This window comes from Rhamphochromis longiceps, linkage group LG5 (genome assembly GCF_057381845.1).
Source record: "Rhamphochromis longiceps isolate RC_006_pf linkage group LG5, R_longiceps_female_GT1.1, whole genome shotgun sequence".
NCBI classification, from domain to species: Eukaryota; Metazoa; Chordata; class Actinopteri; order Cichliformes; family Cichlidae; genus Rhamphochromis; species Rhamphochromis longiceps.
Window position 1 is genome coordinate 18,598,069 of NC_140561.1, and position 27,714 is coordinate 18,625,782.

At 40.2% G+C, this 27,714-nt stretch overlaps 1 protein-coding gene across 8 annotated transcripts; it reads right to left on the minus strand.

Moving 5' to 3' along the window:
• LOC146669736 (engulfment and cell motility protein 2) lies at window positions 1–27,692 on the minus strand. Of its 8 annotated transcripts, none has more exons than XM_085406263.1 (23): window positions 27,601–27,692; window positions 19,547–19,611; window positions 19,263–19,361; window positions 18,575–18,615; window positions 17,746–17,818; window positions 17,616–17,666; window positions 16,849–17,018; window positions 16,246–16,345; window positions 15,686–15,837; window positions 14,047–14,125; window positions 11,955–11,990; window positions 11,566–11,616; window positions 10,727–10,849; window positions 10,224–10,343; window positions 10,003–10,107; window positions 9,803–9,911; window positions 9,483–9,619; window positions 7,258–7,421; window positions 5,947–6,059; window positions 5,752–5,859; window positions 5,517–5,599; window positions 5,330–5,407; window positions 1–4,545 (listed from the first exon to the last, which is right to left on the minus strand). In XM_085406263.1, exons 3-23 carry the CDS (start codon window positions 19,338–19,340, stop codon window positions 4,345–4,347), a joined length of 2,172 nt encoding a protein of 723 aa, XP_085262389.1. In that variant the 5' UTR covers window positions 19,341–19,361; window positions 19,547–19,611; window positions 27,601–27,692; the 3' UTR covers window positions 1–4,344. The 8 variants fall into 8 exon arrangements, with proteins under 8 accessions (XP_085262389.1, XP_085262390.1, XP_085262385.1 ...); XM_085406264.1 differs by having other exon boundaries at window positions 15,692–15,837; window positions 19,542–19,611; window positions 27,601–27,690; XM_085406259.1 differs by having other exon boundaries at window positions 19,542–19,611; window positions 27,601–27,690.
• Window positions 27,693–27,714: the final 22 nt, after the last annotated feature.

Genomic DNA, 27,714 nt, shown 5'->3' on the forward strand with positions numbered 1-27,714 from the left:
GTTAGTTTGCATTTATTCACACAAAACATAATACATTTCTTCAATAAGGCAACACAATACTGTATATACATACAATGACTCATATGTATACCATGTTTTAAATTTATGTTACTTTGTCATTCTTTACTGTCACTACCAAGTGTAAATAAATAGTTTAGCAAGTCATGTAAAAGAGAGCCAGATGCAAAAACCTCAAAGTCAAACTGTACATCCAACGCAATGCTCCTTTACTTCCTGTAATATGTTGTCGTTGCCAACCTGTTTGAGCTGATTTCTGAACACAGCTTAATGGTCCATTTACTTTCTGAAATAAAAAAAAGTGTACGGAAGCCCAGAGAGCTCAAAATACTGCAACTTACTTTGGAGCAACTTTAGAAAATATTCATCAAATATTCAAATCTGACAGATTTAGCAAAAATAATAAAAATGATAGCAATTACTCATGCATTAGGATACACAGAGGCCCCTGCAAATACAATGAAAATCTTTTTAGGGATCATTAAATATTGATGAGCATACCGTAGCTTGTTGCTTTTGAAGGTGAAAGATGATGTTAGTGTCATTTAAGTTGTGTCACAGTTTCATATTCTGTTTATATCCAGGTTTCTGCATTTATTCTGACGGCATTTCAGCAGGTGGTTGTTTTCTCACATTGATAAATGCTGAAAAATCTTTTAGTAGTTTGCCTGCGTTCTTGCGTTTTCATTAGTTGCCTCGAATTGAACTCTTTGGCTCACCGTAACACTAACCAGCGAAATCAACCCGTTAATCCTTCAGCATCGGTCAAAAAACAACAAACAAAAAACAACAAGAAAAAATCTCAAATGTAAACCTCTTCACAAGCTGACATCATAAGAAGTTGCTGGAGTTGGTGTCCTAAATTATGTGATGTGTTTTCAGTGTGACGTGAGCATGCTGAATGTACCCCACCCACTGACGTGAAGTGAAAATGCCACTGTTAGTTCCCATTCTCTTCAAGACTGACAAAATCGTACGATCAGTTACAAAAATATAATTCTACTCTGCATTAACAAATGACACAAGTAATTAGTTCTGGTTCAGAAGACAAAGTTTTGAACCAGAAACTATGTGGAAATTAGAAAATGACATCAAGCAACAATACTGTAATTATTACCACTGTGTACAAAGCACACACAATGCCGCACACTTCACTATGATATATGAGCAGTACTAGATGCCGCTCTGTTTTAGTCTCCTTCTGTGCACTTGATTGTGTTTTATGTCCTCTTGTTTTTCCTGCTTGCCTTTGCACTGCTTGATAAAAAGTTGGAAATCAAAGCTCCAAATGCTGATTAATTCATGACTTATATGTTCACACTTTTTTAACACTCTGTAGGATGAACTTTCCAAATAAAGTTCTTAATAACTGTATGTATTTACTGCATTAACAGTAAATCAACAAGCTATTTATAATAAATTATAATGGAGCTGTAGCTGATTTAAGTCAGTATGCAAGTGTTGACTAAAGTCTTTGTCACCAACTAGGAAACTGAAAACATTTTAGCAACACAGTATAACATAAGTGTTAGCCTAGATAATCCGATAGTTTCAACATAATACACACTAAATGTAAACAGTAATTGGAGGATTTATAATCCACTTTGTACAATACTGTTTGAAAGTCTTAGAGCACTCGTTTTTTTATATTGCAATATGGGAAAGAAGTGATTTAAAACCTGTGCAAACATACATGGAAATTCATCATGTAAGGCAAAAACAGGGTTTGTACAATTCTAACAAGCTTTAAAGTCAATATTTGGTATGATCACCTTTATTCTTTTACACTGTATGAAATCTCTTAGAAATTCTTACTGGTAATTTCTTTAAGTACGCTTCAGTAATAGTTCTCCAGGCTTCATGAAGGTAATTCAAAGTTCTGGTTGGATGTTGGCTGGTTTTTGTTTCATTATCTTTCACAATGATCCCACAGGGCTTTAATAATGCTGAGGTCCAGACTCTGGGTAGGCCAATCCATGACTGATAGTGTTTCACAGGGTTTTTTCCATTAAAGTTTTTTCCATCAAAGCTTTTACTGCATTGGCAGTGTGTTTGGGATCAATGTAATAATAAAAAATGAGTCAAATCAGGTACTTTCCAGATGGTACTGCATGGTGGATCAAAATCTGACGGTACTTTTCTCCACTCATGCTTCAGAATTTTTGGATAAGATCCCCAACACTTCACCCATACTCACTGTTGTGTCTTTGTTCTGACCTCAACCATATATAGTGACAAATATTTGAACCACCACTGATTTTCAGTCCAGTTCTTTGGTAATTTGGCATGCCTCAACCTTTTCTCAGCTGCCGTTAAGTTGCTATTGAGGCTTCAGTGAACAGTAGATGGATCAATAGATGTGTGCGGTCTTTGCAGGACTAATTTTTTTAATCTTTATTTCTTACGGGCATGAGTTTCACACATTGTTGATCTGCTGTAGACAGTTTTGGGGTTTTTTTAGGCCTGCCCCTGCTGTTATCCAGTGTCCTTTTAAGAACGCACACTGTACCATGCTGAAATATGCCAATTTTGGGGGCGAATAGCTTTTTGAGGATAAACATGTTTTTGATTTTTTTTGTTAAGCTGTCTGTTATATGTAGACACAATACTGGTTTATCCCTTGAGTTAGGACTTAGTTAATGTTTATGAGTAAATTATTCAAAAGTTGGTGTTAAGTGGCTTCACAAACAACAAGAAAACATTAATTTGAAAATGCTCACATGCAAGAACTGGACTGAAAATTAACAAAAAGACAAAGATAGAAAGGATGGAGAACTATTGCTCAAGACCACTTTAAAAATGACTAGCAAGTCTGGGTCCATATAAAGAAGTGAGGGATGGCTCAAGACTTTTGCACAGTATTGTAACTATTAACATATGTGGACATGAAATAGTATTAGAAGTGTGTTACATTGTGTCTATAAATAATTATTTGCTTATACAACACTTATGAACTCTTCATATGAGCAGATATATAAGCATATCTTAGTGTGTTGTAGTGTTTCATTATCAACATATGAGCGTATGATAAGGCAATGCAGTGACTATGATTGAAAAAAAGTTCACATGATTTATGTCTTTTAATTGTGTTTGATGTCAGGGCTTTGACCCCGACTTTAACAAGCAGCGTGACCTTAAATATAGAGATTTTGCCCTCAGTCTCTCAACATACAAAAACACACACAGACTTAAAAAATCTGCACACACAGACACACACTTACAGACACCTACATTTGGCAAGAAACACTTAAACGATTTCATTAATCCTTTATATGGTAGAGTACGTTCACACTGCGTAATAGGCCTATGAAAAGAGTGTAGTGGTGTGAAAAAAGAAGCAGCATCAATGCTACTCAGTTAACTGAAGCCACAACAGATATACGACTGTGTCATCATGTGTGGAGCTGAAATGGCTGGTTGAATAATTAATCACCTGACACCCTTAAGAAAAAGAAAATGCTTAAATGCAAATATTCCAACTTCCCAAATGTAACCACACGTCAGTTTTCTGGTCTTTTATAATAACATTTTTTAAATTTAGTTACACCTCACCATCTCTTTTCTATATTATCATTTGGACTCTGGAAAGCTATAATTCCTACTGATAAACGTTTTGTCCCATGTATGACAAACAAAACAAAGTGAATAAGGGAACATCGTTACACATTACCTGCTTCTGCTCTATACATCTTACATCTCAAGCTTTCTCACATGTCTAATCCTTTTTAAATTAATCCATTGCATATGAGATATATTAATATTAATAAGACCACGATGAGGAGCACGGTGTGGAAGTGATTACACTGTACTGTACATCTGTACACATGGAGTAGCAGGCAGTATCGGAGTGAACACAGTATTTAAAACTGGCTACTTCGTTCTTAGTTGCCGTGGAAACGGCAAGTGTCTCATGCTTCAAGTTGGACTAAAATGTAAACATTCATTTGTAGATTTTGATCTTTTCATCTGTGTTCATGTCCACCTTTATATGGCAAACAACAAGAAGAGAAAATCTGCAGTCTGCTTGAAACGCTCCGACAGATGAGATTCTCTAATTTCATCTCTTTCAGCTCTTCCGGGAGAACATTTCTCTACCAAACCCTGACTTCTGACCTCTCTATCAGGCGATAAAACATATCTTTCCTATCCAGCGTCACAAACAAGTAAAAGCCTCCAAGGTTCTGAAATGTTTAAAAAAAAAAAAAAAAAAAAAAAAATCAGCCTTTTCCACATATTCGCTAAATTCATCAAAAAATTGAGCATATTCGTCCTTGACAAACACATGCATGCATTGCAAACACGCACACACGCACGCACACACACATCTCAGCTGTAGTTGTAGGTGAAGTTATATGAGCTAGGCTCCTTTGGCACAGGAGGCGGCGCTTCCGGGATCGTGATGTTCTCAAGGTCGAGGAGGCGGAGCTTCATCTCCATGCTGATGAGAGTATCTAGGTCACTGCGTGTCAGGTCACTGCCCATCTCTCTGCCCAGCAGCGCACACAGCCCATCAGTCCAGATACAATACTGCACATATGGACACACAGAAACATGAAGGTGAAACACAGCCAAGTCTATATGAGGGAAAACATCCAAGGAGAGTTTTTTGGTTTTTTATATTAGCTGATTTCTGACAGCAGCTTTTAGACTTTTAGCTGAAAGTTATACAACGAACACCCGGACCAGCCTCTTACGCTACTTTTGAAATATTTTTTTTGTTTTACAATAATAAAAAAAACCTGCATTAACACCCATTTTATCACATTTTAAAGTCAATATAGACAATGTATTAGCAAACAGCTGACAGTTTACATAAGTGGCAAACACCGAACAACTTGGACTTCATTTGGAAGTGTTTCCATCCACCTGGCAAAAGTAAGTGCAATATTAACTCACATTCTGCTTTACACCAATTGCCAAGGGAAATATCTGGCTCTTTAGCTGCTGTGTTCACCAGCTGGTTGCTAACTTTATCTGTCTGCCGTTTAGTGCTGGGAAGGTAACATACAGCAAATCTGTCAGAGCTTATTCAGCTGCCTGCTGTCGCTGGAAATGAGGATGATGAGAGCTGTGAGACTAAGGCAAATCAGTAGATTTGCTGACTGTAAAACAAAGTAAAGAAGTTAATGATGCTAAAGTGTTCCACAAGGATGTGCAATTCAGGGGGAATTAAAGCTAATTCTTTCCAAGCCCGCCACACAAACAACCAGGTTTTAATAATAGAAATACTAATCAGTGCGGATTTAAGTTTTCACATGTGCCAAACAAAAGGAAGAACAGCTGTCGTGTTATCGTGCACATATGAGCTTACCTCGTATTTGTTGGGTGCAACAAAATTAAGTGTTTCATCGGGATCATAGAGGACAGAGAAGGCCAACTCCAGCACCTCCTGAGGGAATCAGCAGGTCAAACAGAGTTTCTACACCGAGCGGCAGCACAGAATTAAAGGGCAGCTATGAGACTAGAATGGCAATTAAAAAGAAAGAAAATGACACTACCTTGTTCTGTTTTAGAGCACTTTTCTCCTTCATATGAGGGCAGTCCTTCCCTGTCACCACAGACTTAATATCAGAGACGGGGACTGGGGAAAAACAGAAGAAACAAACACATAATCATATTCACCTATTAAGGTCAGCCTTGTGACGGACGCGGCGTGCTCCGCTGGTGACAGTGTCATTGTCTGTGTTATGACAGACTTATTATCAGGCAGATGGAACCACTATAGTGTCTTACTCTTGTCACTGAGTAGCTCAAAAGGCACTTCACCCTGAGGTGACTCATCCAAGTCCCCGTAGTGCAGCACTTTGTGATTCAGAGAGAGTCTGCAGAACCAAAACTTTTCTAGATAAAAGAAGGGGACAAGGTGCATAGTTTACAATCAGCGCTCATTCATAAGAGCAAAGCGATTGCTCTGATGCTGTACTGTACCTTGCCTTCGACGGTTGCCCAGTTTACGGAAGCAGCTTCCCTCGCACAGCCGGTTGAGTCGCTGTTGCTTGATGAGCTCTAAGATCTCGGGCTGAATTCTCTCCCGCAACTCACTGCAGCACAAAAACGCAAAGAACACAGTTCGGATATGATTTAAAACTCCTCAAATTCTAGCGACCACAGCCGAGTACACAAGCATCGTGGGAAAGTCCATGTTTTCGTGGGCCCAGTGGCACCTACTGTGACAAACATGGGTTTTAGGACAGAGAATGACTTAAGATTGGACAGTCAGAGCAGTGCAGCTATATGGGTCATGGGTCACTCTAAAACAGTGATCCATGCCTTTATCACAGCTCTGTCTTTGTACATTGGTGAGTGCTCCCTGTCTCGTTTCAAGCTGGTGCAACTGCTGAATTTTAACTGGAACACGGAAGAGTCAGCACATTACTCCTCTTTTATCTTCACTGCTCTGAGTTCATTTTAAAATGAAGCCTGTGCCTCCTTATTGAAGTTCAATAAGGAAGATCTGTAATCACTCATCTGCCTGCTTTCCTGGGTGTTCAGCTGCTAGTCTGTTCTTCATATCACTACCATTTTCCCACGCTATCAATCTCAATACAGACACCATTACTGCAGTCCAATCCTCTTCTTGCCGGGTCTTTCAGCCAATCAGCTTCCACTCTGTGCGTGGAGGTGTAGAGGGAACAAGCCTTTTGCAGGTGCAGCTTTCAAATTGTGGAGTTCGTTGCCACTACACATCGGACCGGCCTCTTCACTGGCCATTTTCAAATTTGCTCCTAAGACGCACCTCCTCTGCTCGGCTTCGAGCCAATTTTTTTCTCCATTTATTAAATATTTTATTATAATGTATTTTTATTCTTATGTTTAGCACTTCAGACAGTGGTTGCTGTTTTTAAAGTGCTTTATAAACAGAGTTGGCTTGTCCACCAGATAAAGACGAAAGAGATGCCTCTTCTGGGAAACACTATGCGAGTGAGGTTTACCTCCAGCACCCGCCTATTCTTGACCTTCATTTTGTCATCAGCAGCAACAATGTAAAGCTTCATGGTCATATCTTTAATGCTATCATGTTGACATGTGTCCTAAAATGTCCAAACATGTACACACAACCCAAAGAACTCAAAACTGCCTTCGCCCTGACTTTGCAGTAACGCCAAGTGCAGCAGGTGTTTCTAGGATCAGACACCACAACAGTCTGACAGACTTGCGAAGCAAAGGGGGGAAAAAAAATTACAGCCACATTCTCAAGGCAGGTAATGAGAAAGAAAAGTAGTGTGGACACAAACTGACATGATGGGTGGAGACTGGAAATCATCCTGGCTCATTCGTTCTGACTGCCGCAGACGCAGAATCTCTGAATAGTTGAGGCCTCGCAGCTTAGTCTTCAGCTGGTCTATGGACGACGGTTTCATGGCCAGAGCTCTGGTGATCTGCTCACGGACCACTTGCATCACCTGGTGAGGGTTTAACCAAACATACACACAAAAGACGAGTAAGAAAAGATGACATACTCTCCCGAATGCTAACATGGGTACAGTACACAGTAGAGTAGTAACACTGGCTTTTAATGAACCCTCATTCCCCAGGGAAGAAGCTAAAACTGCTGACTCAAATATGTTTAAAAGGTATTAATATTTAAAGCACTCTATACACAAAACAGCTTTGTGTATCCCTGTTCATTTCATTAAATGTCTTTCGAGGTAGTAACTGTCATGCATTATTTAATAAACCGAAAACCTTTCAACTGTTTGCTCCAGTGAGCTGCTCGGTCACACATTACAGAACACAGCAGCTACAGTTTTGTGTGTCAGTGTTACGCCTGATGTTCCTCACAGTGATACCTGTCAAACACAGTCCGCTCTGGATGGATGGTGTATTTGGTAATGATGAGCACCTACTGTACTCAACATCACTGCACTTGGTATGACATTTGAGTGCTCGTGTTTACAATCGTACCGTCTCGTTAAATCATCATTTTAGTTAGGTTATGTCAGCGTGGTGACTTTTCCATAATTAGCACTTAATTATTTCAGATTACCACTTGAAAATTAGCTAATGAAGGAAAGTACAGCCATGGCTCATAGACAGGTCTATGTTTTACAAACATTTTTTGCCGACATATTGTACAAAGTAAAATTCTTGACCTAATGATGGAGAGAGAAAAAACTGAGTTAAGGAACTGCCAAAATGATTCGCCAACAGAGAGGAATTCATGTGTTCTTCTGAAAAAAGAGAAAGTCGTGGGGATCACCAAAGTCATGAATATTCACTGTTTGGGTGAATCTGATTACAAAAATCAAAGCACACATTCCTGAACAATTTCTGTTTTTGAGGCAAACCAAGTAGTTAGCATCCACACCAACCACATGGATGAGAGCAGCATCAGCAGCCGAGTCCTGTGATCGACTGGTGGCGTGTACGAAAATGACCTGCTCCGACACTTTCCCATCTACCTCTACTGCTACTATCAAATAAAGACAAAACACAAACAGACATTCTGCTTCTTCTTTATTTCCCTCCATTGCTGAGTATTTCTAGCTTGAATGCAGTGCACCAGCACTTTGAAGTGACATTGTTCAAAACACAAACTCACTCAGTAGGGTTGACAACCAACACAATATTAATTATATTATATAACAAGACTGTGGTCAAGCTACTACGTTTTTATTATTGTAGAGAGCGATACAAAAAACACATTAATATTCTTATCTACCAACTTAATGTATTTGAATACGTATGACTGAATTAATCCAGTATTGTAACTTGAAGCTGTGTCGTGTAGAGCAGTGTCGGGTAACAGTGCAGAGTCCAAGGTGCATGATTACAGGTGAGGACGAGAGAGTGTGGAGTTACTCTACTTCAAAGAAAGTTTTACCATGAAAATAATCAGTCTAAAGGGACTGGAAATAGATCAGATTTCTCCCATATTAGTTTGCCTTCATTTTCACATGATCAGATCAAATGATCGGCACGGTGATATCTTAAAGACTTTACAATAACATATTAGCCAAAAGAAAGCACTCTAGTCTCAGAGCTCAGATTTACTTGTGTTTCTTTGAGTTTCTAGCAGTAGAATAGGAAATACAAATAGAAGGGGAGGCAGAGCCTCAGGAGTCACACACTCTCTCTACTCCACAACACAGATAAATAAAGTTAAATTTACGTAAATATAATTAAACATGTATTTTAAACTAAACCCAGAGAATTCCATTTCAATTATTCCCAGGAACTTCAAACAATCTGACTATATTATCTGTGTTTAGTTTAATTACACACAATTAACTATACTAATAGTTCACAGAGTTTGAAAAGGTAGTATTTGGGGTTTGTAATGGCTGTCATATAAGTGGCTCTACGAAAAGGCTTGCACCATTGCACCATCCATCTATAAACCAATCAATCAATCACATGGTCTAACATGTGGCAGTATGGTTTATACTATTTCAAATGATATAAAAGGTTGTCTAGGGTGGAAATGTTGACATGTAAATGTGTTGTGTATGTTAATATCTGACCTTGTTGAAGTCCTCAGCTGTGGCTCTCATCTCCTTCCAAGTTTTATTAAGCAGCTGGATGCAGACACAGAAAAACTCCTCCCATGCCCGGTCATGGGTGAAGAACATGGGATGATAATCGTTGCAGCCCTCATTAGCTACACAGAAGAAAAGATTTCTAAATGAAAAACATGAAGCATGAGGGAGACACACTTCTTCCATATCACACCATTTTGCAATCGAGGAGCAAGTTCAATATCAAATTTAACAAAAATGTAAAAAAAACATTAAGGGATAGAGTGACACTGAAATACAACAGCAACATATGCAAAGCTGCTTACGCAGTTCTCCAACTTGGAGTATCTCACACAGCATTCGAGTAAGTTCGATGGCACAGCGACCAAAAGGACACTCGTGTTTATCTTCTCGGCTGCTGTTCTCCAGAACAATCTGTCATGAGTAGGGAAACGTGTTAACGTGTTGTGGAAGACTTTGGTGGCTCTGTAAACTCGGCAAAGTCATGCATGAGACCAGCACTGACCCTGATGTACGTGTCCTGGTGAACTTTGGCTAGATACAGCATGTTGTCCAGAGCCAGCATCCCTGGTGGCGTCTGGGTAAAGTCCATAGCTGGGTTCACGTGGTTCTGCATTTTAAATAGAGATAATGTGAGTGAAGAGACAGAAAGAATTGCACCAAACTGGGTCGATTTCAACCTCCAGATCATTCCAGAAGAAACTGAAATCTCTAGCGGAGACTCACAGTGAAGCCCAGCATCTTGTAATCCTTGGTGTACATGGCCTTTCTTTTCTCTGTGCCAGTGGGGTCGTTTTCTCCATCGAAGGCAATTCTGCGTAGCTCAAAAATGATGTCTCTCTGAGCCTGTGAGAGAAAAAATAACATGTTTGGAGCATATTAGCATAAACAGGAACACACAGCTGCAAAGGAATGAAATGAAAAAGGCAAAAAGGCTAAGTCAATCGGCAGAGAGTGAATGGCTGTAAACAAGCAGTGGAAAAAAATACAGGAAAACTTTAATTTTCTGGTCCACTTGTTACACTTAAAGCAGCTCTGACAGTGCACACGTCACTGGTAGAAGGGTGTCTCTAATTACACTTGTTCAGGATCCTGCTGTTTCCATTCAGCTGAACATGTTGCTTCTTTAAACATGCTCCAGACGATCAGATTACTTTACATTCAAATCACACAAACCACTGCATAGCAACATGGAAATGAGCACAAAATTCATTATTCCACTTTTTTACCTGGTCATTGGGATCCATTTTTGTCATCATCCGTTCTTCCAAAAGGTTAAAAGTCAACACCTGCAGCACATATAACTGATGTGCCATTTCTGCTTTGATTGGTCGATTTCCTCTGATGACGTGCTGGAAAGGAGGAGCAGAGGGATTTTAGCTGAGCCTTTATGATGGCTGCAAATTTGTAAACAAGCAGCATATCATATGAAGCAGAACAAACCAAAGCTACTGATGGAATATAACAAAAATGAATTGTATTATTTTTCTAATTAGAAGCAAGATAAGCACCATGATTACAATTTGTCTGAAATAACAATAAAAAATAAAATAGCACAGACATTTATCTAGTGGATAACCAGGTCACACTAACAGTGCATGAAAGAGCACAATGGTGGAGCTGCTCTAGGACATTTCCTTATTCCAGGAGGCTTGAGTGCAGCACTTCCTAACTTGCAGCCATTTGCAGCCAGTTCAACCAGGCGCTTTCAGACAAATGCCAAAAGGAATCATTTTCAGAGGAGATTTTGTTCCACTTCATAGACTTGGCCCCATATCACATTTGCTGGTTCTGTGTCACAGCCCTGCAAGTGAGTAAAGCTTTCCAGTTTCCAAATTGTGACCAGCTCTTTGTTCAAGGGTCGAAACAATCACCAAACGCCAACACTGTAAAGTCTCAAAGGAGGATGAAAGCAAGTATTGTGTATCACCAAGGTTTTCGGGAGTTTTATTGGAAATAGTTCCTGACACTTTCAATGGGAATTGTTTAAAGTACTTGGAAAGCTTAACAGCCATCAAATGAAAGCTCTGCTACGTTTTAGTGTCTGAGTTTCAGACTTGATACTCACATTGAGGATGATGGAGCGCAGGTGTTTCTGAGCCAAAGAGCTTGCCATTTCCTGAGGGTAAAGACAGACATTACTCCACAAAAATCAATTTAGGAAAGATGATTTACTACAAACTAGAATCGCACCCAATGATAATTTTACTGACATCGACCTATGGATAAATGAGAAATAATCTAAAGCTAGATTTTGATCTATGCTTTAAACCATTTGCCTTCGCACCTTCTGTAAAATATCTCACAGTCGGTGACAAGTCTGTCTGCTGGTGCAGCAAGCTATGGTTCTGGCTTAATTTGAGGGTTTATGCAGCGGCTTTCCATGACACAGAAAGGATCAGACAGTGAAAGAGAGGTGGAAAAGATGATATGAGCTAAAGAGGGATGTGTACTCACGGTGAGGTGCTGCTCCAGCGGGTTAGTATACTCCTCCTACAGGTTCAGAGTGGGAGGAGTAGTGTGGGTGTAACAGTAATGGAAATAAAACGTGCACGCACATGGACCATGAGATACATCACCGTCACAGCATGCAACGAAATAAGAACATGAAACAGCATCAAATAAAAATCAGCAGTCACACATCACCTAATGCACCAGTACGTTTATAAACCATCACCCACGGCAGGATTTATCAACCCACAGAGTAGCAGGATGATGCTTAGAACTACCGTTAAACATGCAAATCACTGAGGCTTACTGGCTGCTCTCATGTGTGTACTGTAAACATGTTAGTCTCTTCTGATTCCTCCCTGCCTCTCTTCTTTTATAAGAAAAAAGAAAAACATCGAAAACTGATGCGGAGAGATCTATATATCTAAAAGCTGAGGTGCTACTTTATGCGTATTTGCTAAATGAGGTGAAAACTGGCATTTAGACGGTAATTACTGTAATGCCACAGCGCGAGCTAAACACAGGATGCATTTCTGCTGTTTCTCTAAGTATAATCACTTCGCCCTCCAGTGGTCAACAACAGCAACTGGAGATAAATGAACATTAAAAGCCCTTTGCATACCGTTTCCTGTTATGGCAAAAACAAAACTGGTGCACTTCACAGTAAATTAAGGAAAATACTTTATCTTGAGATTAAATATAATTGAGTGTACACTTGAATTTTTTAGAACTTTAAAGCTGAATGAGGACTGAGGATTTTAGCACCTTTGCATTTGGGAAACTTTAAGTATAAACCAGGTGTTGCAAATCTGCAGCTGCACAGCCTTAGTAACAATTAAAATCACTAAATCTAAAAATAACTAAAAATGTAATATTAAAAAATGTAAGGTGTCATGTTTTGCTGTTGAAAAATCCTTTAAAAAATGTAAACAGATATAGTCGATTTGTGTAAATGGAGGGTTTGTACTAACAGAGGACAGCAACAAGTAATATTTTTTTTAGTTTTATCTAAATTCTTTGGCTTAGTTAAAACATTTTAATTGAGAGTTGTAACTCAGGAAGTAAAGCAAGTTGTTTAACTAATTGGAAGGCCTGAGGTGTGATCCCCAGCTCCTCTAGTATGCATCTCAAAGTACCCCAAATTGCCCAATTGAGTGTGTGACTGTTAGGTTAAGATCATGAATGCGTTTGTGAGACTGCCTGTAGTTAGAAAGTGTTTTGCTCAAACCGAGTAGAAAACGTCTACATACTGTAAGTACTACTACATTTATTATAGGACATTATTTCAAGAAATGTTGTGTTTTCTATGTTACAATACAATTTCTGGCATAAACTGCAAATCAAAGTTTACATGGAAAACAATAATTTAGAAAAGCACACAACTGCATGTAAGGTGTATTAAACAAGGTTAAACTCTGAAGCATGCTGGAGTTAGGAGAGAGAGGACGGATGGCGGTGACAGGTGGGACAGAAACACTTCCATCTTCGGTATTTGTACATTTATCTGAACAACAAAAATACTCGAGATTCAATTTGTTTTTGTTCGAATCTCCTTGAATCAACTTAAAAACTGAAAATAGAAATAGAAATGCAATGTAATGTGATGTGATATATTACACATGAATAACATTGGGAACAGTCCTTAAATGGAAAGAAGCTGCTTTCTTAAAACTCATTGTTTTCTGTTTTCTGCCTTCTTTTTCTAAAAGACGCAAACAACCATCAGTCGCTTGCAGATGGGTGGCCAGTTAACCTCACTGAGCTGCTCTGGAAAAACTACAGCAAAACAAATGTACAAACTTCAAAGGAAAGTATCTGGAGTGAGACTGTCATTGCAGCGATGGCTGAATCCACAGCGTGACAGCTGGCAGACAGACGTCTGTTCGTGAAATTAGCTTTAATTGGCCTACTGGTGCGCACATTAGAAACCACGGTGAGCCACTGTCATGAGGTCTCTGACACCACAAATGTTATGAATCAATGTCTATTATGTAGACATATGTTTCTTTAGGATGAAATATGAAGATTTAATATTAGTATATCAGTTAGGTCTGTTAGGTCGGTCCTTGTCTCTGTGCTGTTAGTGCAGTGCACCGACCTGCCGTCTGTCCTCTGGTGCCTTCAGGAAGAGAGCATTGATGAGAGCGATGGCGTACGTCTGGATCTCCTGGTTTGACCTGAAGGAATATCCAGCAGCGCAACAACCAGTTAGAAGTAGCATGCTCTGCAAATCTCCACACAGGAACAAAACTACAGGCTAACTGCATAAAAAAATAGTCTAATTACCATTAAAACAAACACCTGGGATGGGTGCAGGATTTTTAGAAGCGTCTTCTTTGCACCAGTCTTTAGTTTTGCTATGTGACATTTTTCTAAACTTTGGCTTTACTCCAATAAAAAGACCAAAACCAACTTTGAGTTTATCGTAACAGAAAATGCTTTTTGATCTTATACCTAATATTATTAGTGAGGCATATATGATGTGGATATGTACATAGGAGGGATAATGGATATACTGGACAAAGTATGATGACTATGGAGCTGCCAGGCAGGAGGAAAAGAGAAAGAGCACAGAGAAGATTCATGAAAGAAGTGAAGGAGGACATGCAGAGGGTTGGTGTGAGAGAGGAGGATGAGACAGGGGTGACATGGAGGCAGATGATGCGCCCCCTGAAGGCAGTATCCAAAAGAAGAAGATTCATTTTCATTATTTCATAGGGCTCCACTGTTGTTCATAACACAAAATGTATCATCATTATAACTAGCACAGAGATTTGATTTGATTTTGCGAGTGACTCATATGTAGTCGTGCTGCTGTGAAAACTCACCAGAGCAGGCATGTCAAACTCATTTTACATCGTGGGCCACATACAGCCCACTTTGATCCTAAATGGGCCAGAACAGTGAAATTCCCCATCCTGTCAGTGAAAATACGTTTATCTACACATTTAATCCCTGAGATATATGTAAGAAACAGAATTAAGCCCAAGTGTTTGGGGTTAAATTGTGAGAACAGTAATAATGGCCATGGAGCAGGTTTTTATCAGTAGGAAAAGCTGTAAAACATATGAAAATCTATGCTCTCTTTGCCTTCTTCTTAAGTGAAAGGTCTGCATCGGGACAATTCTGGGCCCCGGGCCTTATGTTTGACACTTGTACACTTGAGCAAACAGAGCAAATTAACTACTTAATGTCACCACTAACATTCACACCAGGCATTCCTTCATCTGATTATAACGAAACTGGCAGCCTGATACATGCAGTAAAAGTAGTTTCCATCACCACTATGCGTCAGGTTCTTGGTTAGGAGTTCTTTGAGTTTTGGTTAGTTTGGTTGGTTCATGGTGTTTTCAGCATTACTTACTGCGTGATTCTTCAGCTGTTTTCCTTCCTCTGTGTTCCCTGACCCCCTCCCCCAATTAGTCACCCTGCCCACCCTGTGTATTCAGGTTGTATGCTTTCTCCATGTCCTGTGTTCGACCCCCTTTTGGGGGGTTTTGTGTCCTCCTAACTTGTTGGTTTTGATCTTTTCATGGGAGTTCTCAGCAACAACAAAAATCTTATAACAGCAATGCTGTTTGATTGGAATCGCCTGTGCACCCATACCCATCCACATAAACAGAAACAGAAACAAAACTCACAGCAACTTTTTCTATCCAGTCACCCCACACTCCTATACCCTCCACTTTCCCCCATTTCAGAGCGCAGGAAGCCCCTGTGCGTGTGTGTGTGCTCACACTTGCAAGTGCCCGATGAGCTGTCCCACGGTGATCTCCTGTGCCACCCGATGGTAGAGGCTATGGCTGTTCAGAACCATGCTCTCGAGGATGGCCAAGGAGCGCTGCAGGATGGACACGTCCACCATCGGCTGGTTGACGTAGCCCGCAATCTAAGTGAGCACAGAGAAAACCCGTTAACACAGAGAAACAAATTTTGTTTCTTTGTTTCATTTCTTGGTTTATTTGGTGCATTTGGATAAAAATTTAGTAGAATATTTTTATCCAGTACAAAGACAACAAAATCAAGAGTTCTGCAAAATTCTCCCAAGTGGCTGCCAAGGCTTGGATGAAGTTTTCCAGAGAAAACTATTTACATAAACACAGAATGAGCTCCAAATTATGTGAGTAGTTGCTCAGCAACAGTACCCACACATTTCCGGCATTTGTGTAGAAAAAGAGGTCAAAGAAAGAAGAACTTGAAGTTTAGTTTTGTTTTCTTAAAGTAGAAAGTTGTACAGTGGTGTTTCACTGAAATGAAAAATGTGTCCTATGAATTGTTCTTTTGTTGGAAGAAGTACCTGCTTGATGAAGGACAATGAGATAAGGTCCCAGGACACAATGCCATGATCCATTAGTTCGAGGAAGGCAGTGAGAGTGAAGGCCAACATTTCACCAAAGCTGAAGGGAATGAAGTACAGTCAGGGCAGGCCTTTCAGATCACACGTTAACATTTAGATTAACTTTACAGAAATCCTGATACGAGGGCAGACTTTAAAAAGCCAAAACTTATCTTTTTGACTAAGTGGCTTTATTTGACCTCCACAAGTAATCCAACTGTAGTATATAAATAAAATCACTAAATGAATGTGAACTGAGCTTAAAAGTGCAAGTAGTGGATTTAGAGGGAAGCAGCAAAAGTAAAGGAAACTGATGTTCTTTAAAAATTGCTAATAGCCTTAGCAGTTTACAGCACTGCCATTAAGCAACGCCAAGCTTTGCAAATTCAACAAAGATGATACAACACACAGTCAGATGCACCTATGGTATCAATTTCAAAATCTTACATCACCTCCTTCACAAGTATCAAGTAGTATAAGCTTTTCAGAAAACCTGACCTCTGACCTTAAGAACAAGGTCACCAATGGTATCAGTTTGAATGGCTGAGGGGTAAAGAAACTCACTGAGTGCCGCTCTCCACAAGACGAGCCAGCGTCCCAATGCCTTCCATGTTGATGAACTCTGCAGCAAAGGTTGGATCTGCAGAGAGCTTGGCGAGCTCCTTCAGAGCCTCGAGGCGAGCATCGATGCCATGGGACTGGATCCTCTCCAGGAGCTGGCGAGCAGCACGAGCCTGTCAGAGACAAACACGATCAATCAGTGTCATGATACCTTCATCACCTTGTCCAGGTCACTGAATTTACTGTAAACATATATGGAGAAACTTATAGCCCATGTGGAATAATACATTTTAATAATTTTCTATTAGCTACAATAGCAAATGTTAATGTGATCTTTTATGAGACCAGTGTCTTATAAACTGCAAGATATATACACTAACCTTTTTTTTTTTTTAGGTACACCTTGCTTTTATTATATAACTAAAGATCAGCGGTTTCTGAAATACTCAAAACAGGCCTGTCGAGCACCAACAACCACGCCTCATCCAAAGTCACTTAAATCATTTTTCTTCCCCATGCTGATGCTTCATTTGAACTTCAGCAGGTCATCTTCACCATGTCTACATGTGTGAATACACAGAGTTGCTGCCACGTGATTGGCTGATTTAATGTTTGTAGTAATGGCTATTATTGTTAACAGTGAGTGCACCTTATAAGACATGCAAAACATAAGCATTTAATATATTTTTGTATTTATTTTGTCACACAAGAGAGCGCTTCTCCAGCAAATGTATAGCTATGGCACTTTCAATGCCACATTTTTCACTTACAGGAGAAATTGCTAATCGAAGAATGGTCCCATTCTTGATGTCGCCACGACTCTGAAAGGATTACAACAGAGTTCAGTATCAATTCATAAAGTCCTCATCTCAAGGTTAGGAAGAAAACAATGAAGCTCACCTGCTCAGTGATATAAAGCTGAGGACCATCAGCATAACGCAGGGCAAACTGCTCTGAGCCAGACAAAGACCAGCTGGAGACAAAAGCAGAGAGAAAATGTTTGCTAAAGAATTAATATCCAATATCAGTTTTGAATACTAGGAAAATAAAGAAGAAAATTAGTAGAACACACTGTAGAAATGTAATGCAATGCAGCATACTCTGGTATGCATGAACAAAAGGTTGCTCGAAGTCAGATTGTTGCCTTCAGCAGTTGTATTTACACGAGCAGCAAACACGAGAGGCTGTGGAGGAGAATCACTCAGTGGGTGTTTACAGTAAAGTGCAAAGAATTTTCTGTTTCAGATGGTAAAAGGAGGCAGTGGGTAGATGGAGCCAGGCTAAGAGCTGGATGGGTGGGATAGAATCTGTAATAGCCATCACTTAGGTGCAAAAAAGTCCAAACACAACAATGGGGGTTAGAAAGAGGTGAGTCGGGTTATGTGTGGTGTTACAGCACTAAGTGTGGTCATCATAAGCATTTTCTCATGTTTAGCTTTTCCACATAGACTTTCATGACGCAGATCTAAGAGAATGACATGTCTCATCTTTTTTCTGGGCTTTCACTGCTTCTTACAGTTTAGTTAGTTAACTAATGTGCTCCTTAGATCTTCCATTTGATTGAGCTATCTGTAATAAAGCTTTCAGTATTATAATTACATTCTACTAATCACCAAAGTCTAGTTCATTATAGCTACCACTTTAGAAACTAAATAAATCTCAAATATTTTAAGTAATCCTGCAGAACATACCTTTGGAAACAATTAAAACATACAGGAGTAATACTTACCCATCACATACTTCCCGAATTATTGAGGACAAAGGTCTTTTCTGCAAAGAGGGGAAAGAAACTTACAGACTTGAAAAATTCAACATTAAAGGACTTAAAGGAATCATGAATCATCACTCCTCACATGGCACTATCTATCAAATCTGCCAGTTGGGGTACTTTCGTATTTTGCATACATGAAATTTTCACATTAAAGCCGCACATAATTTCCTCCCCTTTGTTATTCCCCTTCCTGTTATGCGCTTCGTTTATTCTTCACTCAACTCTTTACAGCCCACGCATGTTTATACACCTCTCTGCATTTAATCATTAGTTATTATAAATCTCTGGCTCTCTTCCAGTGTGTCTTTTGGCCCGTCTTCCTCCCCTCACCTCCCAACCACTCATGACACATGGCCACCCCTCCACGAGCCCAGTTCTGCTGGAAGTTTCTTCCTGTTAAAAATGAGTTTTTCCTTCCCACTATTGCCAAGTGCTTTCTCATAGGGAGTCATCTGATTGTTGGGATTCTCTCTCTGTTCCTGTAGGGTTTTTACATTATAACATAAAGAGCCTTGAGGCGACCCGTTGTTGTGGCACTACATAAATAAAACTGAACTGAATTGAATGATTCACTGTAATAGCTAGAGGAAGATAAGTTCTTAGAGGCATTGTGAGGATTTATGTCATTTGTCGTACTCATGCATACCTGGTCCATCTCTATTAGCTGAGCATTGGCACCAGGCCATTCAATAGCCACCTTCACGATGTCAGATGGGGGAGGCATGGCCGTGTTTTTGTTAGCACCCTGTAGAAAAAAAAGGAAAATAAATAACACCAGTCATTCAGAGACTTTCTGAACCACTACATTTAAATGTTACTCTTCAAATAAATGATGATTAAAAATACAAAGAACTGCCTTACTGAGCTATGTGGCTCAAGAGTCAGACAATGAGAATATTAGTATGAATCTAGGGTTGTACATCACCTAACTGATAACTGTTGAAAGCGTCAGTCGCTGTCACAGCTCTGCTGCATAAACCTCTGTGTCAGCTCCCCTGTGAACATAGAAAAACACAGCCTGGTCATGCAGACCCAAAAGCTCAATTCGCTCAGTTGCTGCATTTTCTCTTCAGTGAACTGAATCTGTCAGAGAACAGATCAATAAGCATGACTGTTTCACAAAACCACCCACACAAACACACACACACAGTCACATAAATATCTCGGCTGGGTCAAGCTTTCTGCCAGCTGAGTCTGGTCTGCTGAATTATGTTGCCCTTGACATATCTGCATATTATTTGCAAAGCATAACCTAATTACCTTCATTTCCAGCTCGCTCTGCACCCTCTATGCAAAAACATTATTACACCGGTAAATTATTACAGTTTAGTTATTACTGAAAACGTCTCTTTTATTTCCTTTTCACATTTTGTATTTTGGCAATGAAGAAGTAAAGATAAATAGAGCTTGTACGAATCCAAAAACTGTGTGGAAAATGGTTATTAATTGGAACAATATGGGCTGTTACCTTCTGGCCATCTGCTCCGTTTGAACTCAAATTCCTTTATAACGCTCACTCTCGTGTAGCCTAATTCAGTTTTTATAACTGTTCTGACTTTTATTTGCACTCTTGTTTAGTCAGGCCTCACCTTTAACACCTAATTTCAGCAGAACACCGACGCTTATTAAACATATTTTTCACGATCTGCAACAGAAAAAGCTTGACGATACAAAAGCAGGAAGAGCACAGCAGGGACCGGTCTTTGGCAACACACCGATATCCCCCTCTGCTCAGACACGAGGCGAGCAGGAAAAGCCGTCTGATTGGGAGACAGCTGTAAAGAAAAGAAACACTGCTGTTTCCCAAATGGCTCTTTGCATTCAGGGTGCTTTCAGGATACAAAGCGCTTTGTAAAGCTCAGCTACTCATTTGCGAAGTAAAGCACTGCCCTACTGTTACACGGGAGACAAACCTTTGTGAAACGAACTGAACCAACAACTGTATTCCCTAGAGATTTACCAGCATAGTGATATTTCCAGCACAGTCTTTCTGAAGAGTTTGAATGTTTGTTCTATAAATACATTTGCCTGCCATTTTATATGATCAGTGGATGTGATGTCTGACACCGTGCTCCTTTGATCAGTCACGAAATAAAGCAGTTTGTTCTTGAGTTTAAGTTCATTCTTTAGAGAATGCAGCCTGAGCTGTCAGTATATCATTGCACCGCAGATGCCAGTTTCTCCTGATCAAAGTTGGGATAAAGATTTAAGCTCTTGTACTTTAAATAATTAGCATGCACAAATCCTTTCATCTTTGGACCAGGGGATCACTCAACTGTGATAGTGTCAGAACACAGCTTAACAGACTGATGCACAGCATTAACATTTACATCAAGTAAACAAGTTATCAGTGGAGTCTGAAAATACCACTGAGTGAATTATGCCTAAAATAAATATTGATTATGATGAAGAAAGAGGAAAAATTAATAATACATGACAGAATACTGGTTTTGCAGACTGTCCATTATATAATCTCTGATCTCTAATATCTGCTAAAAGGCCTGTTGTCTTACAAAGAAAATATAGTAAAAACATTTTCCACATGTTCTTGTACTGATGTACAGCACTAGAGTTGGACCAGTAATCTGGCATACCGGGCATTTTCCTGGTGGGCCGACGCACTTTTGGGATGCGCCGACAACAATCCATTTGTTCATTTTTATTACTGACACTGGATCTCCCAGTCAAATCTCTTAACACGACCAGCTCTTCCCCTACTGTCGCTGTGTGCTCACGCAGCTTGTAGAAAAAGTTTTGTGTGGAAGAAGTGGCGATGGTGGAGCTGAGAGAAGACAATAAAAAGAAACTAATAATAGATACAGCAAATTAACTGCTGCTAGCACCAGCTGTGGAGAAGTGAGGAAGAGACAAGGAAAATTCAATTAACGTGGTAAGAAAATACATAGAGGGACATATTTAGAAAGGGAGAGACTCAAGGATTCGGGTAAAATGACCATGAGCCACTACTAATAGCTAAAGCGTAGCTTTTAATTATTGTCACATGCTGCAATACGACTGCTTCAATATCCATAATCAAACTTATGCCATCGGCCAGGGATGATTTTTTGTCCCAGTCCAGCCTCCAGCCCTATTCAGCAATGACATGTGGCTAAATATCTGCACAAACAAAAAGTATCTGTTACTATAAACCAGGGGTCTCAAACTTGTGGCCCGCATATTGAGGACACACTCTGGACCTGGTCATCACCCATGGGCTGTCCACCAGTGTGTCCTCTGTTGTTGACTTGGCTGTCTCTGACCACTACTGTGTGTTTTTTAACATCACCGGTTTTATTCAGCGGAAGACCTCAGTGCGAACTGTGAGGAGGCGCTATCTAACCTCTGAAGTGGCTGCAAATTTTACCAGGGTTTTAGTCAAATGCCCCCCTGTGATTTTACCTGCACCCTGCGATTTGATTTTTAGTTATTTTAACAGCAAACTGAAGAAAAGCCTTGACTCCGTTGCTCCACTCACCACCAAAAAGATTAACGTAAAACATGCATCACCCTGGAGAAACGAAGAAGTCAAAAAACTCAAAAGAAATTGCAGGGCAGCAGAAAGGAGATGGAGGAAAAATAAAAATAATATCAACCATCAAATATTTTCCGAGCAACTTAAAATGTACAATAATACATTAAGGAAGTCAAGAAATTCATACTTCGCCAAAATAATCAGTATTAACAAAAACAATCCCAAGGTCCTCTTTTCCACCATAGATCATTTATTTAACCCTGATTTTAAAAGCTCCAAAAGAACCCCCACAGACTCGCTCTGTGAGCAGTTTGCAGACCACTTCAGGGGAAAGATCAGCGCCATCAGATCTGATATTTTATCTAATCGCGATATGATTGTAAACACATCTGAGGGCTCGATTGTACCTGAGGAGACACTGGACAGCTTTGTCCTGGTTAATGCTGAGAACTTTCAGAAGGTTTTCTCCACAGTGAGACCCACCACATGTCTTTTAGATCCAATCCCCTCTTCACTCTTTAAAACACTTTATGGATTTTTTGAGGCTGAGCTTTTATACATGATGAATTGCTCTCTTCAGTTGGGTGTCTTCCCTGCTGCCTTTAAAACGGCGGTGGTGAGGCCCCTTCTGAAGAAGAGCAATTTGGATTGTAATGATTTTAATAACTACAGACCTGTATCCAACTTACCATTTTTAAGTAAAGTCTTAGAAAAACTTGTTTTTACTCAGATTACTGATTTTCTCAATGATAGACAGATCCTGGAGATATTCCAGTCTGGATTTAGGGTGAACCACAGCACAGAGACTGCTCTCCTAAAGGTTTTAAATGATCTTAGATGTAACTGGGACTCCCAAAAGCTCTCAGTCCTGGTGCTACTGGATCTAAGCGCAGCCTTTGATACAGTAGACCACGCTATTCTTTTAAACAGACTAAAACACATGGTGGGCCTCTCTGGTGCTGTACACAACTGGTTCACTTCCTATCTCTCTGACAGATCTTTTATGGTGAGTATGGATACATACTCCTCTAAGATCCATGAAATGACATGTGGTGTGCCTCAAGGGTCGGTTCTAGGCCCTGTACTTTTTAATTTGTATATGTTGCCTCTCGGCAGTGTCATCAGGAGGCATGGAGTGAACTTCCACAGTTACGCTGATGACACGCAGCTGTACATCTCCGTGTCTCCTGATGACACCAGACCAATGGATGCCCTTTTTAACTGTATCTTGGATATAAGATCTTGGATGGCAGAAAACTTTTTACAGCTTAACCAGGACAAAACTGAAGTTTTAATTGTCGGTCCTGAGGCTCAGAGAGAGAAACTCTTGTCTAAATTAGAGGCATTTTCACTATGTCCTTCGCTACAAGTGAAAAACCTGGGTGTTATTTTTGACTCTGAGCTTGGTTTTATCCCACATGTTAAACATGTAACCAAAATTGGATTTTATCATCTAAAAAATATAGCCAGAGTCCGCCCTATTCTCTCTCGGGCCAACACGGAGATGCTGATGCATGCTTTTATTACCAGTCGCATTGATTACTGTAATGCCCTGCTCTCTGGTCTTCCTAAGAAGAATATTTCAACTTTACAACTCTTGCAAAACTCGGCAGCTCGTGTGCTGACGAAGACCAGAGGGCGGGCCCATATTACACCGGTTTTAGAATCGCTGCACTGGCTCCCCGTGTGTTTCAGGATCGATTTTAAAGTTCTTTTATTGGTTTTTAAATGTCTTAATGGTCTTGTGCCTTCTTATCTCTCAGATCTGCTTTTACCATACGAACCCTCGCGGACCCTGAGGTCCTCTGGTACTGGCCTTTTGATTGTCCCTAAAGTCAGGACACATACTCACGGAGAGGCAGCTTTTCAGTGGTATGGTCCTCGTCTGTGGAACAGCCTGCCGGAGGAGCTCAGGGCCGCAGAGAACGTACATGTTTTTAAGAACAGGCTCAAGACCCACCTTTTTAATTTAGCTTTTACTTAGCGTTTATTTATTTTTTATGCTTATTTATTCTATCCTGTTATTCTATTATTAATTTAGGATTTACCTAATATTTCTTGATTTTATTCTTATTCATTTTTTAATCTTCTTACTCTATTTATATTTATATTTATATTGTATCCTGTTCTTATTTATTTTATCATTTTACCCTGTATATATCGTATTGCGTCATATCTCCAGTGTTTCCTCGGAGGGCGCTCTCTGCACCGGGGCTGTTATTGACCGTGGCTGCTGGTCTCTGGGGTCCTCTCAGCCTGGTTGGGGGGCTCCTTGGCCTCCCTCCTGCTGTGTGCCCAGCCCGGAGGCTGCGGTCTGTGACCGGCTCCCGGTGCAGACGGCTCTCTGTTATAATGTTTCCTCACTTGGCTCATGTGAGCCCAGCCCAATTTTTACTCTTTAAGTGTGCGCGTGTGTGTATGTGTGTGTGGGTGGGGGTGGGGGGATATATGTGTATTGAGAGTGTGGGGAGTGAGTTGGAGGGTGGGGTGGGCTGCTTTTAACTATGTAAAGCACTTTGTGCTACATTTTTTCTGTATGAAAAGTGCTTTATAAATAAAGATTGATTGATTGATATTGACGTTATCTATGACCACATCTCAAAAGTGCTCTATTGGACTGAGACTGTGGAGGCCATTTGAGTAAAGTGGGCTCATTCTCATGTTCAAGAAACCGGTTTCTTGAACTGCTTCTAGTTTATCCTGCTTGAAGCAGTCATCAGTATGTGGATACACTGTGGTGATAAAGTGATGGACATGGTCACCAACAATTCTCAAGTAGGCAAAAAATATCTCCCATTCTATCACACCAGCTTGAACTGTTGATACACAGCAGGATGGATCCCGGCTTTCATGTTGTTTATGCCATTTCTGACCCTACGACCTGAATGTTGCAACAGAAATTATCAGACCAGGCAATGTTTTCCCATCTTCAATTGTTCAATTTTCGTGTGAATTGTAGCGTTAGTTTTCTGTCCTTAGCTGACTGAAGGGGCACTCAGTGTGGTCTTCTGCTGCCAGAACCCATCTGCTTGAAAGTTTGACATGTTGTGTTGCCGTTCAAAGACATTATTCTGCATCTTTACTGTACTTTTAACGAGTTGTAAGTAAGTTACTATTACCTTCCTATCAGCTCAAAACAGTCTGGCCATTCTCCTCTCACATCTAAACTTAATAAAGCATTTTTACCCAGAGAGCTGCCATTCTCTGTAAGCTGCCAGAGATTTTTGTGTAGGACAATTCCAGTATATCAGCAGTTTCTGAGCATTGTTGGTGTCATATGGGCTGTCTGACACCAACAATGCTCAAAGTTGTTCACATTTCTTCCCCATTCTCATCCTTGGTTTGAACTTCAGCAGCTCATCTTGACCATGTATACATGTCTAACTGCATGGAGATGCTGCAATGTGATTGGCCAATTAGATATTTATGTTAATAAACAGCTAGGTCAAAAACTGAAACCACAGCCAGTGATGAAACACAACAGAAACATGAGCAATAATGGTTAGTAAAAGAGTCATTTATCATTTTGTAAAAGTAAAATGAGTAATATTTGTTCTTATTTGCTTGTTCCCTGAAAGACAAAGATTACTGTAACTAACCAACTGATATCAGGCATATTTCAGGATACATTTCTGTAAATGTAAGAAGTTACAATGCATTTTTTCAGCCAGAATTTAAAATCAGGTATCCCTTGTGCTTTTCTTACTAAACATATCCAATTATATTCTGTAGACAAGGTTTGTGTTTTTAGTAAATAATCTCCATTGGTGGACAATTGTTATTAATAAGCTCTCTATGGATAGTCTATAGATCTGCGTAACTTAGTCATTCAAGCGAACCAGAGGTGCACTAGAGGTAGGCAGCTTGGTCCAAAAAGTATCAATACCAACACTGGTATTGGTATTGAATTAATAATAGCACAATAGCATCAATACTTTGTTTTTAACCTCTATGTTCAGTATTTTGCCCGCTGAACTGTGTTAAATACATTATTTTGGGGATATTATAAAATATGTCACGGTTTTTGTGTCGAATGTCACATCTATTTTATTTATAGCCCATAGGACATTTAGACATCAGAAGTTGAACCAAAGTCCTTTAGAAACAGACACGTTTGCATCACAGGTCCTCATAAAAAATGAAGTGTGTTTTATTTTTTTAACTAATTATTGCAGAAAGTAAAAATCACAGTGGTGATTAAAATGTGCTCAGAATTTGCAAACTGATGGTGATTCACCTCATAAGTGATGACACGTTGCTCTTCCCTACATAAGCTGCATTTCTAAGTTAAAAGTATCGGTATCGGCAGTACTGGCACTGTATTTACTTGTGATCGATACCCTTTACTTTATCCCACAGGACTATGCAGTGACTACACCTGTGTTTCTCCTTCCTCGACATTTCAAAATACCTTCTGGTTTTGTCCATTTCTGGTGACTGTGCACAGAGCAGACATACTGATGAAAAGCGATGGGAACTATTTTCTTTCCTCTTTCTGCGGGCCTGTCATCTGGCTGGTGTGACTGACTGGATTCGCGGCTGCCGCGCGCACTGGGAGCTTTTTATTTGGCTGCACGCGCTGTGGTGGTAGCTTAGCAACTACTGCTAAGAAGCTCAAGCCTGAAAAGAAACCCAACAGTGTGGTCGGAGCCTAAATTCAAAAGACTCCCAACTTTTTGTATCCCCCCGGCGCCACCAGCTACTTCTCACCGCGACCCGGATGTTTCTGACGCCATTTTACTGTGGTTTTAAATGTGGTTCGGGGCTCCCATCCAGGCCGGTGGGCATTAAAAAACGGGTTCACACGTGAAAAACTGAGAAGCGCCTAACTTTGATGACAGCTAGTTGCCTACTTGATCGTGCGCAGTGGCGCCCCTTCTGGTTATACGATAGCTGCTGTCTCAGGAAAAAAAACAGCCTTGGTAATTTTTCTTAAAAAAACAAAAACAAAAAACAATTAAGGCAAATTTATCTTCTGGTAGCCCAGAGTGCGATAACAGTCATCCTCTGGCAATTGAGAAGGCTGATGTCTTCTTAGCAGCTCATTCTCAGCCATCATTAATATAACCATCCACGCTTGTTTAATCAGAAACTTAAACTTAAAATGTTTAAAGCGTAATTGTTGGTGATCGATTAGTCAGGATCAGAGCTGTGGTTAACTGAAGCCCACCGACTGGTGCATTGAAAGGCTGCATTTGCAACCTTGTGATGTTTAGCGTAATCAATCACAACTCATGATCGTGTCGTTTCTTTAATTAAACAGCAGCTAACGTCTCTTGCTGTTCTCTGCCTCAGATTAATAGCAAACTTACTCGCTATTACAGTGAGCACCACCGTTATTCCTCAGAAGGCGGCTAGTGTTATTCAATCATCCAGCCCAGCCTGTCCCCGTCTCCTCCTCCATTGCAGTCAGGATACAGCCCGTCACCCGAGCAGAAGATGCTCACCGGCTTCGCCGGAGGGTTTTAACGAGGGGTACTTATCTGCTAATGTCATACTTGGTGCTACTCACCCCGTGTCCTGGCCATCGATGGTGCTCTCGGTATCTCCCTCTGTCCCCAGTGAAATCCTCGTGAAAAGGAGACGCGGTTCCACGCCTTGTAGGCGGGACACCATGTCACCGTCT